A 17369-nucleotide genomic window follows, 5' to 3' on the forward strand; every position below is an offset into this window, starting at 1 on the left:
GCTGACGAAGCTGCAGGAGTAATTTGGGGTTAAGTGTCTTGCCAAAGGACACATCGGAGATGTGGTTGCAGGTGGGGATTGAACCCCTGACCTTGAGATGACGGACTCTACCAACTGTGCCAACCTTACATGATTTAACCAATGTACCTTTCTCTTTGCCCAAGAACACATCAGACATGTGGCTGCGGGGATCGAACTACCAAACTTCCGCTTAAGAGACGACCGACTCTACCAACTGAGTCAAAGCCGCCTCTAATGAAGTTATACCTAGGACGCTAATAAAGTCGATAAATGCTGGTTGTCATAGTCCACTCAAAGATGTTAAATGGATACTTCAAGAATAATTACATAGAAAAACAAAACACAACAATAATCCTCTCTAATGTTTTCTTGTTCTTATTTATTTACATTTTAATTAGGGGAAACAGAGCAATAAATTACGACTTGTGAAATACAAAATCAGCGTAACAAAGGGAGCAGCATCATAAACTTACATTTTCATGTGATGTCTTACAGTAATAATGGGAGTGGTACATATTAGTAACTCAGAAAGACCAGAGTCCAGTTTAAACAAACCTCGTAGGTAAAATTCACATTAAATTGAGCATTTCACTGTTTTTTTATTCCATAGATCTACCTTTTTTAATAATAAGCATGTCCTGTTATCAGCCATGTACGCAATTTAGTACTTCTACTGACAACACGACCCCTCAAAATGAAGGAAGAACATGTTGTAAGAACTCAAATAGCAGATTAAAAGCATGACGTTGTAAAAGTTACATCTGACATGACACAGTTTTCAATGACGACATTACAAAAATACAAAATGTTATGATTTAATTAAAACTTTTCTTTTCTATAAATAAACTTAGTTTGAGCAGTTTATTTGACAAAATACAAATAAAAAATATGAATTAATGTAAATCTTCATGTATAACTCAACCAAAAAAATCACAGACCAAAAAGTAAACAATAGCTGTAAAATAATTGAGCGGATTTACAATAAATTAATAAATGTGCTTATAAATACAGATCTATGTCACAAAAGTACCAGTTCTGTTTCACCGTTTCCTTAGATGTAGATTTAGATCTTCCAGTGTGAACATTAATACCAACGTCTGATCAGAGGCTCCGACGCTCAGTCTGAAAGTGGACAGAATGTCTTTATAACCACGTTTTGATGATAACTATGACTCACCATTGAACCATGAAGAACTACCATCATAATAACGATGAGGAAGTACTGTAGAACTTGACGCAGTGCTAACTACAGCAGGAGGAAAGTTAAACATGTATTACTACAGTCAACTCGACTGTATACAACTAAAAGAAATTAACCAACGGAATGGAAACACTGCAGAGGTAATTGTGAAATACGGTCCCAAACAAATAAGAACATAAAGCGATTGGCAAGTCATTAGCATGGCAACAGGAAAAACATAGCTAACCATTTAGCTGTACAAAAGACACCCCTTGAATGTTTGTTTTACTTGAAATCAGCACCCCATCTGGTGTTAGGTGATACCGACCCTCCCAGGCTCCAACCTCTTATTCAAATATGGTCACTCCTGGCTTACAAATCACAAGAAGGCGACTGTCATCAAGCCTAATTCTAAGCTTCACAACCGTATTGCACAAACCAATGGATGAGAACTTGTAGATGCCATGGGTGTACCTATATTTCACTGGTTAGTTTAAAAGTCTATTGTTGACGAATGAATCTGCTGCAGAAAGACACTAAAATCCCAGGAGAAATTCACGTTTCCTAAAGTTCTCTCCTGATGTTTTTGTGTCATTTGAGACAAATATTACTTATTGCGCTCCATTTTCTTGGCCTTCATGCAAAGTTTAACTCTCAACTGTTTTTTTTCCATCACCTCTTTCATGCCAAGTGTTTGTAAGTCCAAAAAAGTCTAAAGTCTAATTTCTTTCATATTGCCACTTCTCTGTAAACACAAAGAGTGTGATGTTTGTTCTTTGAAGCACTTAAAGCAAGAGAGGAAAGTGCTTTATTGGAAAGAGGCTTGGGATCAGCTGGGGCAGAAGGAGCAGTGAATCCCCCCGGTCAGGTCAGTGATGGTTCCCTCTTTGACAAGGCTTTGTAGGATTTCAGTCTCCTTGCCCACATTGTGCATCTTCTGCTGCAGCATGGCACTCATGGACAGGTGGTCGTAGTAGTGCAGTGGTGCCCCCTGCTGGGACAGATTGTAGCCAAAGCCTGCCAGGCTGACCTCATCACACAGAAGACTGGCTAGAGTGAGTGCAGAGACACCGATGGTGGGCACATTCTGTGGGGGGACAAAAAGAAGAACAAAAAAAAGATAAATGAAACACTAAATTCATTTTACAGAACATACATCTGGTGGTTTAGTTATTAAGGACAAATGAGGACAATGTAGAAACATGAGATTGCTCTTTAAACACATGCAACAAATCTCCTGTATCAGTGACCCAAGCAAAGTCATGATGTTATCATTGTCAGCCACTCTTTCTGCCTTTACATCCATAATATTACTACTGATAAATTAAAGCATGGAAAAACCAGAACGTTTAAGGTTTTACAATTACAACAGTTTTTATAACAGTTTGATTAATGTAATATAGCTAAGAGTAAGGTCTTTTACCTGCTTTTTGTAAAGTGTCTCGAAATAACACTTGTTATGAATTGGCGCTAAACAAATAAAGATTGTGTGATAATGGGAGAATTGCAATAACAAGATTCAACCACAAGGGGGAACCACTTTTTTAAAAAAATAAAATAAATAATAATGCTGTATCTTCATGTCAAGGGCTCTCAGAAACCCAGAGAAGCTGCACTAATGTTGAGATGTGAGACCTGGAAAAGAGTTTATGATGTCTGTGACTTTAAAACAGATCTTAGATTGAATTAAGACGCTGGTTGTGCAATAAACGTCTGCATACTGACTGAAATAGTTAGTTTGATAATAATAGTTAGTAAGAACCACACAGACAGACAGACAGATCTAAGCGGCAGAACAGGAAGTGTCTTTTACCTGGTCGCTGCCCCACAGGCGTGGTCTGGGCGCAGGGTATTTCAGAAGGTGCAGCGCCGTCTCTCTGACGACATGAGGGTTTAGAAGTCTGAACCTGTGGGGCTCAACAGGGATCTGACTTGGAACCTTCTGCCAGAAAAAGAGCCAGTCCCACAGAGGCTGCAACACAGAGCACACAAAGGCTTAAATCATGTCAAATAATAAGATTCATGTAGCTATAAAGCACAAGCATGTCTCTTCAAAAAATTTATTATTCAAAATAAATAACATGCAGAGCAGGAATTGAAACTGTAACACTTTAAAACTAAAATAAATGTTCTTTTAAGAGCAATGGTAATGCATTCATCACTCTGTTCAGCTGAATTCTCCCTGACTCCTGAAGAAATGATCACTCATTATCACTCGCTATTTGTGTTTGCATGTTTATTTACTGACTCACATCAGGTCAGACTTTTTGATAATACAATGAGGTTCTATTATTTAAGTTTCTCTCCTTAACCAAATATTATTACAGGAATATTAATTCAAATTGTTAACAAGCTGCTCTCCCCCAGCCTGCGAGAGAGAGAGAGAGAGAGAGAGAGAGAGAGAGAGAGCTGCTAAATATGTTCATGATTGTCACAAACTGAGACAAAATACACCTAATGTTTCATAGAAATACACTGCAAAAAGAATTCATGTTATTGTTATTGTCTTTTATTCATATTTGTTGTATTTGTTTATTGGATATATCTTAATCATTTGCTGTTCAAAATGTTTTCTGTACTGCTTTGGCAACATAGATTGTTGATCTGTCATGTGAATAAAGCTCATTTGAATTTGAATTTGAATTTGAATTTGAGAGAGAGAGAGTGAGCGAGCAGACTGGCAGAGCAGAGGTGAGTGAGCGGTGAGGAGGGAGCGAGTGCAGGAGAACGTTGTGCATTTCTTCTCCTGTATGTCGAACCTTTTTCTCCTCTGCTAATGGGCACCCCACGTCTACACAGCTAACATGTTAGCTTGTTGTGTGTGTCGCTGTGCGCTGCGCAGGGCATGAAACGGCTTGTGTGTGTGTGTGAATCTGAGCGGCACCAAATGGGCTGTACTCGTGAGGGCCGGTCACATGCTGATCTTGACAGGAACCAAAGAAAATACTGGAGCACACAAATCACTTTCGGCCAATTTGGTGCAAAGGACTACCAATTCAATACACTGTGTCTTCCTCAGAGTCAAAGAAATCTGTGTCTTCAATTTAGAAACGTATTCTCCTGCAGGCTTCATAACACTGAGTTTCACAGTTCACAGATATACCCCGTGCCTCACAGTGTTTCCTGTTCTGCCACTTGGTATAATGTGCATTATATAACTGTGATGTTACTCTTAAGTTAAATATTTACTCCCCTCAGGCTACCCACGCGTGCCTTTGGTAAAATGTGACAGAGACCGGTTGAAAGGACGGACAGGGAAGTTTTACGCTTGACATTAAAGGCTAAAAGGAAAGGTTTTCCTGTTGTCTGGCTGAATGGGAATATAAAAGGTAGATGTCCTCGGGCTTTATGGATGGGAACAACAAAATTGGTAGCCTAAAGGGCTTAATTCCACTGCTCACATCTGTGTACCTGCTAGGTCTTTCAGTTGAGGCTGCTCATAACTGGGCTGACACCAACTCTCTGAAGTTCCCTGGAAGTGTTGTTTCTAAAGCAGGATGGCCTAAGAACTGAAGTCATGTCAACAAAAGAGCTGACAGTAGCCCACCAAGTTCCCTTTTCCAAAGCAAAACGTAATATCATTCGTGTTAGCCTACTCCCCTTCTTCAAGCTCTGGTTCGATTATTGTTGACCAGACAAGGGAGGGAACCGAAAGGCAGTTTCAAGTGCATGAAGGAGAGGGAGCTGGTATACCAAGTACTGTAACCTAACCACTTCAGTTCCTCCTGTGGTCTGTCTGCAGTTCTTCCACTGATAAGAATAACCCAGAGCGTATGTGAATTGGTTCTGCATTGCAGGGTCTTCTGAGGTAAAAAGTGATGTAAAAAATAAATAAATGTGAAAGTAGCGGACAAAGCAACAGAGTTCACTTTATGATGCTATAATCACACTATCAATAAAAGAGTGGAGAACAACCTCAGACTTCAAACAGACATTTGTCCAGGTAGGATGTACAAAGAGAAGTGAGATCGTTCTTTTTTGGGCTGTTGATAACATTACTGTAAGATTCTAAAGTGACTCAACCTTTGGGTCCAAGATGTACTGTTAGGTCATGGGATATTTCTCAGACTCTGACCCAGGTAACGTGGGGCTCGATAACAATATCTTTGCATCCACTTTCTTTAAACATGACCTGTCCATTCAGTACAGGAGTCCATGTTTGGTAAAATGTTCTTCAGCTCAAGTCATTTAGCTCCGTGTGAACTGCCTGAGCCGTCTTACAGCACTCTTAACAGAGCGGTTTAGTCACACACCACAACGCATGCACAGGTTTCAATCGCAGCTTCCTCCAGCAGCTTTTTATGCGAATAGCTCGACATGAACTCCAATTCATACACTGGGAACAGTCGACCACAAAAGGGTTGATAACAGTTAAATGAGATAAATATGTAGACGCGCAGTTATGCTTCAAAGAGAACAGATTTAATTTTAGATCGAAAACAGGAACAGGAAAGGAGAGGCTTTAAGCAGAAATGACACTGAGTGTGTGATATGAGCAAGGGTGCACTCTCATGCTCACATGATGGGCATGCCGTTAAGGGGTTCAGGGAAGGGCGGGGTAGTTTCTGGGCTCATCTGGGCTCGTCATTGCAGTTAAATCAGTTAAATAATTAAAAAGACCGGCAAAGAGTCAGGGGGAGTTCAGAGGTTGAAACTAATTAACGACTGGGCTTTTAATTGAAGTAATACACAGCAAATGTGGCGGCGTTCAGTTATTCAGAATTCATGTAGAAATAAATGGCTTTATATTTGAATCTGTCATATTTGGAAGAAGTTGTATGAAATCGACACAGCACACACGTCTTCGGTCTCACCACAGCCAGCTTGTTGATCATTGCAGAGATCCAGCTGATGTCCACTCCCTTATACACCACAGCTACAAACAGAGCGTGTGGGTCTGCGTCCACCCACTGGAGCGGCGTGCCCTCCGGGTAACTCATCCTGACGCTGGTTCGATTTCCAACGTCAGCACTGAACTCTCCCAGAGGACCACTGTTCAGCCTGCGGGAGGGAGACACAAGGAGTCAGTGATTGACTGAAATGAAGCACTACAGTCAAAATGAAACTCTGGTGTTGAGTCAAGATACACTTTGCTCAAGTCATGTGGTGAAAGTTACAGCTACAAAAACGAACGAAGATGTACAACAGTACAGGAGTAGAAAGGAAACAAATAGCCTTTAATAAGTGGCAAAGTGAGCGGAAATTCTGTGCAAACAAATCCTTATAACATAGTACCATGTAAAAAAAAAGAGAGAGAGGGGATGAGTGAGGGAGAAAGAGGAAGGACTGATTTAACTCATTTGGTTTGTGGCTCCTCAATCTTCACTAAAAATGTGTGATTCAGTGTACCATCCGGTTTGGGTTTTGGTACACATCATGCCGTTTTCGCATATATGTGACCTGGCCGTTCACATAATGCACCTCACATCGGGAAACTATCCCTGTCAAGACAGGGGGTGGGGGGTGGTCTCCTGATGTAAAAACGCAATGTAAAAAGAATGATGCAGAAGTAGCGGTTGAAGCAACAGAGTCCAGCTGTCACAGGATATAAATGTCACTCCCTCCTCCCATTAGCTCTTCTCTGGAGGATAGCCTGCTGATAATAAATTCTAGGAGGCTGGCAGGAGAAACTCCGGTAGTCTGAGTGAAAAATTTGTCTGTTGGCATTCACACATACAGCTCCTCCTGGAAATATCAGTGACTTTTTTTAAAAGCCTGGATGAAACCTGCTGGCGGGTCGGATTCGCGGGCCGAAAATTTGACACCTCTGATCTAGGTTTAAGTGGAGAACTATCATGTGTAAGGTTAATACACTCATATCATCACATGTGAGTTTCTAACCTGATAATAACGTCAAATCGGTCGATCAGTGGGCCGAGCGCCAGGTCTCGGAGAATGCCTCCATTTCCCATGACCACACAGCGACAACATTTATTTGATGTGTTTCCTGGCTGGACTGCGGAGGCAGAGTCTGGCAACTTTGAAGAAAAAAGAAACAGAAACATAATGTATATACTCAGTAAAGTACTGTACTTACAGAATCATTAGGATGCACTTCTGGTTTGTTTTACCCCAAAAGAGAGAGGCATCATCTACACATTTTAAATCTTTGACTTTTCTCAACAAAATGTGCTCAAACTTAAGTCAGATACTCGACTCATTAAACACTTGATAAAGCACATGTCTTTGCAGATGTAGACGCTACACACACTTTAACATAATTAAGAGATGATTTGGAGTCTCTGGTTCAATATTATATTGAGAATTGTTGCACTCCTAGTAAGTCACCAGTGACCTACATTTGCTGCCCCCACAAGCAAGGAGGCTAAATCATTTAAAGAAATGAAACAAATAATCCAGCTTTAATGTTATTATAGTTAGCGCTCACTCATGTCAGAAAACCTCATACAGCTCACTTCTAAGACTAAAAGAAATGACTCAAATGTAGGACTGCTACTTCCCCATGACATGGTCACATGACCAGGAGTACATAAAGCCATGGTCTAACCCTGTCTATACTTCATTCCAACCGCAGGTGCAGCTGCATGTTTCTGCATGTTCACAGTTCAATCCTGTTGACTCTGAAATGTAAGAAACTCTCTGCGTTGAGTCATTTTTAAAGTGCAAGTGCATTATAACTGTTAACAACTACAGTTGATATCAACATGAGTAATATCATTTAGAAATTGTAGAAATGCCATTTAATAGATATAGCTACACAAGAAACAATGACAACATGTTTCTATGATTAAACAGATATGATAGAATTTAAGAAAGAAGTTGTATTCACCTGCTTTAGCAGGTCCTCTACTTTGCCACGAAATCCTTGAAATCCAAATGGCGGAGGATACACAAAGAGGTCGTCGTCAAGCAACACGTCTTTCCACAAGAAAGGCTGGGTCTCGCTGCTGGTGGCAGGAAGACGAGCTAACAAGCCATGCCTGGTGCTGCCGGGACGACACTGACCCTCCAGAACTCCTTGAACGTACTCATGTACCCGCTGCAGGAAAAGAAGAGCAGATGCAGCAGGACTTGTTGTTATTATGCATCAGAAATTAGATTCTCAGATCTGTCATTAACCGTGGGCATGGTACAGTACAGGACTGGCTATATGATCCATAGATTCCCCCCCTTGAGTTAGCTCACAACAACGACAGAATGACAGATCATTTTTGTTGATCAAGTCACAATCAAGTTGTGGAGCGCTCACATCATTAATAATTTGTTAAAATGAGGTCATCAAGCTACACATTTTGAATTCATCTTGTGATGGGGCTTCATGGGTGAAAAATTATTTCAGTCAAAAAGGTTGAACTGCATCCTTCCCTCAAAACTTATTGGACAACAAGAAAATCATTGGAAATGTTTTACGCTTGGCTCATTTGAACAATTAAATCGATTGACTTGGACACTGTCAACTCCAGTATGTGAGCTCTTTCAACCCAACAGGAAGCAGCAGGAACCAGGTACTAGGGGTGCAGAAATGCAAAAGCGACTACTCGAGTAATCGTATTGTAGTTCTTTTTTTTTCTGTGATTCTTTTCCCCCACGGGAGGCCCCGCCCCCAACTATGACGCGATGCCAACTGTATCTATTGATTAATTTGAATCTTCGGGATTTTAATAATTGTTAGTAAGAGGCCTTTGTATTAACATTCAAATATGACATTTCTTACTTCAACAGACAGCAAACCTCAAATAAAAATTCACACAGACGTATCTTATGACCGTTTTAACACTTTATTATAATTAGAGCAGTGTGGCGAGCGGACGTGCAGACATCAGTGCGCACTCATCGCACGTTGAAGCTGTTTTGACAGAAACATTGTGTTAACAAAGACTCCAGTCTGCAGTGTAGAGCACACTTTACTCTGGTTAATGAAGTTACAATAGAACAGCTGAACTGTTTCATCTTTCTCCTCTGTGCGTAATGACACACTCTATTTCTCCCTATAAGGTTGTTCCATTTTGTAGTTATTAAAAGAATAATCATCTAAAATTCCAAAATATAGGAAAACATCTCTTTATGCTGCTCTGTCCTGGATGATCAAACGTCTTTGGTTTGGTGGAGTAAAGCCGTAATCGCAAAGTGAAAGTCCTTCTTTTTCTGTGGACTAAAAAGACAATTTGAACTGAACTTTCATCGATCATATTGCATATTTCATTTGTTTGGGACTTTTTGTTCATTGTGAATTCATAAAGGGGTTAATTAAAGGGATATTTTTGTTAGGGTAGCAGCGTACGGATCAACAACGGACGCGTTTCAGCACAGAGCCTTTATCAGCGCTTTGTTTGTCATCTACTTTCTTTTTGCGCTCGTGCTCCTTTTTTTCTGTTTTGATTTAGGCCTATCCAAGAACCCAAAATGCATCAAGAAACATTTACAAAAATGTGGACTACAAAACGGTTATCGATTACATTTTTTTGTAACTGATTATTATTTAATACCTGAGTACTCGTTTGCACCCCTACCAGGTACAGAAGACGGTAAACATTTATCTGACTCAAAGAGTGCACAAGCTGCTGCGCACAAAGCTGCTGCTGCTGTCTGACGATACCGGGCTGCTTACTTGGGTTGTGTGTTTCTCGTGATTTAGTTGGTCTGCAATTATCTCCAGTGAAAGTCTGAAGCAGGGAGCAAGGACCCTGCAAACTTGAAGTGCTAACCCTGATTTTGTTTTGATCTCATCCCTACACATTGCACACACAAGGGCAGCGAAAAGCTGAAGTGATATTATATTGGCAGAATAGTTTTATTTGATGACGTCATCCTTGAAGCCTGTTGTCAGAGGAGTGATTCTTAATAAACCACTCATCTCATTTCTAACACCACAAATAATAATCTTTCTATTACTAACCTTCTGGGTCTATATTTCACACATTTCATATACATTTTATTTCACGATACAACATTACAAAAGAAAACTGTTCAATAATATGTTCTCACCTTTTTATGAGCAGGATTGACATGCCAGTCCAGAGGTTTGCTTGTTTCCGTGTCTATCAGCGGAAGATAGACTAACACCAAACACAGGAAACCTAAAACCACACACAACACCAACAGCCACCTAGAAACACACACACACACACAGACAGACAGACAGACAGACAGACAGACAGACAGAGACACACACAAACAGAGGAAAGAAAGGACAACTACCGTGTGAAGTGTACAAAGCGATATTCAGCAGTTTAAGAACACTTATCCAGACATTATTCAGAGAGGCTGCCTGTGAGTGATCAATTAAAAGGATGTTACTGTGCCTCCTCCAGAGTACAACGTCTGGGTCATTTCCAATGAGCAGAGAATGAATTACAAAGAGTGCATGTTGATGGAGTGCAGTTTGTGCCGTTAGAGACAGCTAATCAGACCTATTTCTGTTTTTTTGAACCAGGCTGTAAACATGTTAATTTCTGCCTTTTTGAATGAGGTGTAGGGGTGTGTGTGGGCGTGTGTGTGCGTGTGACTTTCTACTTTCCTGTTAGTAGTAGTTGAAATAACCTTTTCCACTCTTTTCACTGATAATGCAAATATGTATGCATGTTGTATTAATATTTACCCCACAAACAGTCATCACTGCGGAAGACCGAGCCTCCTGCAAGCTTAACACAGGAGCCTCTCCTCTCACCGACCATGCTGAGAGTTTGTAGTACTAATCTCTAACACGTTTGAAAGAGCTTACAGTTTATCTTCAAATTAAAATTATCTAAAAAAAAAAAAAAGGAGAAAAGCTGAAGTGTAGAATCTACTGACAGCATCACAATGGTTGAGATCAGCCAAAAGGAAGCGTCTGGATTAGTGGACTGAGGCTCTGACAAGTTGTATTTAACACTTGTATGATGTATGTGACAAACAGTGCAAGGTTCAAAAAGCCATTAAAAAAAAAACAATTTAAAGCATCAACAAGGAGACACTGTAGTCAACCTTCCTTGGAAAAAGAATCAAAGCTGTCCCAACAAAATGATGGATCTATAAATCAGAAGAATGTGCTTGTTCATGAGGTGTGTTTGACATCAGGCTTAAGTTTAGACAATGTGGCAAAAAATATGATAAAACATTTTTTTATACTTTGATTAATAATGACATTTATCATGAAATATATCATATGATAATGCCACTTTGGTGAGTGTCCCTTTAATGTTAGAGGCCTGAAAACCAGATAGAAGTATAGTTCATTAACATGGGCTGAACCTGTAAATAAGCTCTTCTCTTTTTACAACCCCACTAACTAAAAAGCTGGGATGTAAGGGAGCCCCAACGTCCCCAAGAGTGGGACTTAAAACGTAAATAAAAACAATACCAGATGATTTGCTGAAAGTTGAAACCCCGTGTTTGATCAAAGTAGCACCAAAACGCGGCGCCGGTAGCGTAGTGGTTAGTGCCAACGCCCCATTATACTGACGCTATAGTCTTCCATGCTGACCGGGTTTGAATCCGACCTGTGGCTCCTCTCCCACATGTCATCCCCCACAAAAACAAACCACAACGTTTATAATGAGTGTGCTGATTGATGATATAACAGCTATTTCATTTCTTTGCCTAAGCTTTGAGCTGACACCATTATTCATTTAGTTTAGGTATTATGTTAGTGCACTCTTCAACACCACATACATCATAATGCTTTTACACACATCCAAACATTCACCACTGATTATACTGATTTAACACACCTCATCTGTCTTGTTATGGGTTGATTTAATTTGGGTTTTTTTGTAATAAAATAATCATTTTCTTTTGTAAAACCCGACACCTTCAGTTTTTGTCACAACCCACGAGCCGGGTTATGACATTACAAAGAGAAAGAGACGAAGCACATCAGCCGTGTGAAAGATGAATGTAGAGCTATGGAATCTACAAACTGTGGCAACGAGCTTCATCATAAGACAGGAAAGACCAGCTTTATCTTGCTCCTGTTGCCAAGCGCATGTTCATGGTGGACTCAAGTTCAGTATCTTTCATTAACTGAACAGAAAGTTCAGTGAAGACTTTTTAGTATCATGTAAATTGTAATGAGATAATTGTTGTTGTATTTGTGCAATAAAAATGGATCCACTTTTCTGAAGAGGATTGTGTAAACCAACCGACACGCTAAAAGCCACCCAGACATATGCAAACACTGCAAGTGTTATTCCGGGGTTGTCTTTTCCTATCCTTGTATTAACTCCTCTCTTTGACTACGTGGTGTTTTTCCTCAAAGTGAATGAAAAGTGGAAAAGAAAAGGACGGAGTGGGGTACATGTATGGACTTTTCTGAGCGGACCACTACATCTTTTCATGCCGCACAAAAGTCAGAAGGTTGTGTTCAAAATATAACCTCACAAAGTTTAAAGAAGTAAAAAAGGAAAGAGGTTTTTGCCCACCTGAAATGAAAAAAGGCGGACTGGTTAAGAAAGCGAGTACATTTTGAATACAGTTGCAGATCTTTAGGGGCAATGCTTTAGGAAATGTGAGCCACACAGTCTCCCTTTGTGATTCACAGGCTGCCTGTCCTCATTCTTCCTATTGTTTGAGGAAACAGCCTGCTCATCGGAGTGCAACCTCCACAAGCTAGATTAGATTTTGACATGTTAGATTTTGATATCCTTGATCAGACAGAGGGTGAACATTCTACTCTGTTGTACTTTCAGACGACTTGTTGATACTGCCCTTGAAGAGCAAGTTAATTTGCAAGTTAATAGTCCCTCAGAGAAAGTCAGATTTCCCTATTTACCGACCATGGTTCAAGGAAAACAGATACGAGTCTTTGTGGTTTGTGTGTGTGTGTGTGTGTGTGTGTGTGTGTGTGTGTGTGTGTGTCTGTGTATGTAAATCACCTATGTGCGCCCCAGCGTTTAAGAGGTCTCATGTTGTTCTCATGCACACTGGATTCTGGAAACTTCTGCAGTTTCTCAGCTGAAGCGTGAAACCTCTTGGCTCTCAGGGACGGTGTCCTAGACACAGAGAGATACATTTACAATACAAGATGGCTTCTACATACTACATAAACAGCAGAATTATAGTACTTAGTTTCAGATTTTGTTCAAATATTACACATTGTTGTTGAAACTAATAGATGTTTCATGTTTTTTTTTGGGGGGGGGGGGGGGGGGGGGTTTCATTGTTTATCTTTTTTATCTGCTTGACGTCATTGTAAATGAGGGCAATGCTCTTGAAGATTTTCGAGTTTAAATACACACAGACATCATTAATTACCTTTTATGCTGGCAGTACTGCTGGTAGGACAAACTGTTATGGGGATCATATTGAACATTACTGAAGTGTACTTGTTAAAGGCACAGAATGTAGATTCTGCCACCAGGGGGCTCTCAATCAATACAATGAGAGAAGATGATGTTGAGGCTGGCGAGGAATCATGGGAGTTTTCTCTGCTACACCACCTTCCGGTGAAAAAAACCCTCCAGGTTTGCCATAGGGAAGATGAACGGGGGAAAACTTCCTGAGGAAGAGAATATGTTTACCGACGATGTAAACTATATTTTAAATGACGTTTTTAACACAGCAGCACATACAGCAACAGGACGGCAGTTTTCAGTAGTAATTCCAGCTTCCTAATGCAGCGGTCTTTAACGTAACATCCTGCGTTTCCATGGTAACGAATAAACATGTCATATCTGTCATGGCGGCTGCCATGACAAGACACATCCCGTTAGAACTATAAAAATGAAGGATTTCTCTAGCTTTGAAAACTGTTAAAATATAAAATATTTGAGGTAATGTAAGTACTCAAACAGTTATAACATAGGGTGAGGCAATTTATTATAAATTCAGATATTTTAGTTTAAAAATTGTACATATTGTACGTTTAAGTCATTTGGTTATTGCTAAAAGCATCTTACTAAATTGACTTTAGATCAGGGGTTCCCAAACTTTTCAGCTCACGTCCCTCAAAGTAAGGCTGCCAGAGACCGTGGACCCAGCGGTCTCTGACGCTGGTTATGGCATAAAACTTAGCACACAGCCACACACACGCACTAATAGGCTTATCGAAGCACTGCTACTACTAAAGAAAGAACACAAAAGAAAACAACGGCCTGAATGGTGGGCGATACGAAAAAACTATCATATCACGATTTCTTTATGGCAAAATCATGATCAGGATTTTATCATGATTCTTATTTTCAAGTTACTGACCAGTTCAACCACACTTATTTCCCTGTATAATGTTTATAAATGCACCAAAACTTTATTTTCACAGATTTCGCCAGATCACAACAGAAGTCATAAGGATACCTTTCCAATAGAACAGGTCTATACCTCATCCCTTTATTAAACAGACTAAATAGCCTTATGTTATTTCTCTTATACGACGGCATGTCGTGGGTTCTTATATACTTCATGAACACTACTTTTGAGCTCATTAAGTTGGCAGTTTACAGGAACATATTTCAGGAACAACAACACGTTACAGCTTATGCTTTAGGGTACACGCTCACATCTCCGTAAGTCACAGCATAACCCAAACTACTTTCCCGTAAAGTTCATTTGAATTTGACTAGAAGCAGAATATAAAAAATGTCCATGTATAGACTTTAGCACTGAGTGGACAAACAGAACTTAATAAATACACACACAGGTGTGTTCATGTGTAAAGAGCAGCAGACACCATACATTACTGTCATTACTTTCATTTTTAATATTTTTAACATATCACTTCACTTTATGATGTGGTTTTATTTTGCATTTGACTATTTTCTGTATATTGATGAAAATGGGGAAAATAATTTAAAAACAAATCAAAGGCATCTTGACTCCCACACTTGGGGAACAACTAACTAAGATAACTAACTAACGTTTTGGGACTTCAGGGGCTCCGTAAATTTTGTTTTAATGAGTGCACTTTTCTTTTAAATAATAATAATTATTATTATTATTATAAATATTAATGCCGGTATTTAAAATGTTACTAGTGAAAAACTGTCAACAAATCAAAATAGTAAAATATAATAAACGTTTAAAATGTAAAAATACTAATTTCTAAAAATATCTGTTTAGTGATTGACATTTATTTACATTTTTAGAATATTTGTATTATTGTTGCATAAAAACGCGAAGCATAGATATATTCTTATATCTTATATATATAGATATAAGCATAGATATAACAACATGTGTTCGTTCAATGTCGTAGTGGGTATAGGTTTAGCTTTTAATCAGTTTCCAACAAAAATGATCACTTTGCTGAAGTTTTGTCTACGAAATAATTACTGTATCGTTTGCTGAAAACTCTAAAATAAAACAGATAATAAATAATACAAAAACAGATAATAATAATAATAATAATAAAACAGATAATAATAATAATAAAACAGATAATAATAATAACAATAATAATAAAACAGATAATAATAACAATAATAATAAAACAGATAATAATAATAATAATAAAACAGCTTCAGAAATGCGCATTTTAACGTCTGTTAGAGGAGTAACGTTACCCGAGCAGACCGCCACAAAAGAACAACATTAACATTAAGAAAAGAACAACATTACGGTGATTACAAACACAGCTTTACCGGGTATTTACCGGGTATTTCCGTTTGTCTTTAAGGTTACATCTGACAAGGTGGTTAACGTAAACAGTTAGCGGCTACGTTGACCACATCAATGATCGCGTTTACGCCATTCTGCACCAAACTACATCCCTCACAACACTTCACGTAATGTATTTATTTACTCACATTTATCTACCCTTCCACTGCTCCCACAGCTTTGTCATGGCCTGTCCCGCAGACATGTTTGAAGATCAAGTATTTATCCAGTAGGTCTTCATCCCAGCTTCACGTCTTCACGATGTCAGCCTCCAAATGATGACCAGTTAGTCTGTAGCCGGAAGTAACCCCCCCATCGTTTCCGCTCTTTCGTAATAAAAGCCCCTTCCCCAAAGATTAACAACCCGTGTGCAAACCACAGAAAATATACAAATATCATAATGATAATAATATAATATAGCATGAAAACGCGAAGCATAGATATAACAGCATGTGTTCGGGTATAGGTTTAGCTTTTAAGCAGTTTCCCACAAAAAGTATATATAATATATCACATCAAAGATATACATCTATTTTTGTCTATATTTATATTTTTTAATATTCATTATTTAACTATGTTAAAACTGAAAGAACATGATTTTAGGTTAAAAAAAAAAGACTCGACAGAACAAAAAGAGAGATTAAATATGTAAACATAATTTTAACTTTATTATAAAATACAAACAAGACAAACAGTGTTTGTTGTTTACCAGGCTTTATGCTGCTATAATTCTTTGTGTTGTAAACTCCCACAGTCTTCATAAAGTAATACAATGACTGCTTTGGTGATTGCATTCATCTCAAGTGGGGTGAACTTTATTTTACACAGATTCGGTCAAAATAATTGTAAAGTTTTTAAATTCAGGAGCAAAATATATTCCACTACTGTTTTAAAGAATTTCATATCCACAGGATTAAGTTGAAAGTGTGTCACACTCCTGCTCCGTCATTATATTAGTCCATGTCATATATCCAAACTCTAAGGATGGAAAGCAACCAGTAATTACAGCTGACTACTGGAGAGGTTGCTTCAGTTCAAAAATTCCAGTTCCACCTTTGACGACCTTTCCAACCACAAGACAGGCTGAGGGGGACACCAGCTGGTCATGTGAGCCTGAAAAATGAAGTGAGAAAAAGGAGCCATGAGCCAAGACAGAAAGATAAAGACAGGAGTGTCTCTAGGTTTTATGAGGGACAAACAATGACTAAAGTATAAATGAATAAATGTTGAGACAAATGCATACAATAATGTATAAATATTTAAATAAATGCATCAATAAAAATAAATATATAAATGCTGAAAACAATACATCAATGAATAAATAATAAATACATTTTGTTAATGAAAAAGGCTATTTATATATTTTTACATGTATTTATTCATTTATTAGCGTATTTCTACAGTTATATATTTATCAATGCATAATTCCCACATTAATTGATCTATTAATTTATTTCAGTATTTTTACATTTACACATCCTAATTTACATATTTACTTTTCCTTGTACAACATGGACACAGAAATACATAAATAAATATATGAATATATTTATTTATATATTATATTGATGCATTTATTTAACTATTTATACATTATTGTATGCATTTCTCCTAACATTTATTTATTTATTTATACTAG

General features: G+C 38.5%; 2 protein-coding genes across 5 annotated transcripts in view; both read right to left on the minus strand.

Moving 5' to 3' along the window:
- Positions 1-380: 380 nt before the first annotated feature.
- On the minus strand, positions 381-16024 carry st3gal5 (ST3 beta-galactoside alpha-2,3-sialyltransferase 5). Of its 4 annotated transcripts, none has more exons than XM_020634368.3 (9): positions 15880-16023; positions 13394-13637; positions 13015-13131; positions 10148-10268; positions 7992-8201; positions 7043-7179; positions 6016-6202; positions 3015-3173; positions 381-2288 (listed from the first exon to the last, which is right to left on the minus strand). In XM_020634368.3, exons 3-9 carry the CDS (start codon positions 13044-13046, stop codon positions 2031-2033), a joined length of 1104 nt encoding a protein of 367 aa, XP_020490024.2. In that variant the 5' UTR covers positions 13047-13131; positions 13394-13637; positions 15880-16023; the 3' UTR covers positions 381-2030. The 4 variants fall into 4 exon arrangements, with proteins under 4 accessions (XP_020490024.2, XP_020490025.2, XP_020490023.2 ...); XM_020634369.3 differs by having other exon boundaries at positions 13394-13633; positions 15880-16009; XM_020634367.3 differs by lacking the exon at positions 13394-13637 and having other exon boundaries at positions 15880-16024.
- Positions 16025-16379: 355 nt separating this feature from the next.
- polr1a (RNA polymerase I subunit A) overlaps positions 16380-17369 on the minus strand; it is a 29052-nt gene continuing 28062 nt past the window's right edge. The window contains exon 37 of the mRNA XM_020634382.3: positions 16380-16843. Coding sequence (XP_020490038.2) covers positions 16743-16843 — 101 coding nt within the window. The 3' untranslated portion in view covers positions 16380-16742. The remainder of the gene's footprint in view (positions 16844-17369) is intronic.

The sequence above is a fragment of the Labrus bergylta genome, chromosome 9 (assembly GCF_963930695.1).
Source record: "Labrus bergylta chromosome 9, fLabBer1.1, whole genome shotgun sequence".
In the NCBI taxonomy this organism is placed as follows: domain Eukaryota; kingdom Metazoa; phylum Chordata; class Actinopteri; order Labriformes; family Labridae; genus Labrus; species Labrus bergylta.

What these genes read in the sequence shown, in the direction of transcription:
- st3gal5 (XM_020634367.3), bottom strand. An exon ending in AAACGCTGGGGCGCACATAG is followed by an intron (nt 10,269 to 13,014) that starts GTGATTTACATA and finishes GTGTGTTTCTAG; the next exon opens with GTGGCTGTTGGTGTTGTGTG. An exon ending in GCCTGTGGGGCAGCGACCAG is followed by an intron (nt 2,289 to 3,014) that starts GTAAAAGACACT and finishes GTCCCCCCACAG; the next exon opens with AATGTGCCCACCATCGGTGT.